General features: G+C 35.1%; 1 protein-coding gene across 1 annotated transcript in view; it reads left to right on the forward strand.

The window, feature by feature from the left end:
* Nucleotides 1-404, forward strand: part of LOC102679620 (otoferlin-like) — a 13,706-nt gene that overhangs the window by 2,409 nt on the left and 10,893 nt on the right. Inside the window, exon 6 of the mRNA XM_031509674.1 lies at nucleotides 145-366. Within this exon, the coding sequence (XP_031365534.1) occupies nucleotides 145-366 (222 nt within the window). The remainder of the gene's footprint in view (nucleotides 1-144; nucleotides 367-404) is intronic.

A 404-nucleotide genomic window follows, 5' to 3' on the forward strand; every position in this document is an offset into this window, starting at 1 on the left:
AGAGAAAATAGTCAATTCAAATTGTTCGAACAATTTAGATTGAAAGAAATATCGATATGATAAGTCGTAAAATATCGATTACGATATTTTGATTTTGAATAAACGTGGAGTAGAGAAACTTTTGTTTCTTTCATTTTTTATTAGATTTCCTGCCGACTTTTGGCCCATCGTTCCTTCATTTTTACGGAATCGGAAACACCGAGAGGAACACTTGTTTCGGCAAATGTTTCTCAGCTCTTCCTTTGTATCGAGGAAGAGTTCTCCTGTCCTTAAAAACTGAAATCGATGATTCGGAAATGACTTCTGGAATTAGTACTGAAACAGAGCCCGCGGTTCCCATTATCGAGGTCTGTATACATTTTGCATGTAAGATTAACTTCCTCCTTTCACCAAAAAAAAAAAAA

The sequence above is a fragment of the Apis dorsata genome, unplaced genomic scaffold (genome assembly GCF_000469605.1).
Source record: "Apis dorsata unplaced genomic scaffold, Apis dorsata 1.3 scaffold_169, whole genome shotgun sequence".
NCBI lineage: Eukaryota > Metazoa > Arthropoda > Insecta > Hymenoptera > Apidae > Apis > Apis dorsata.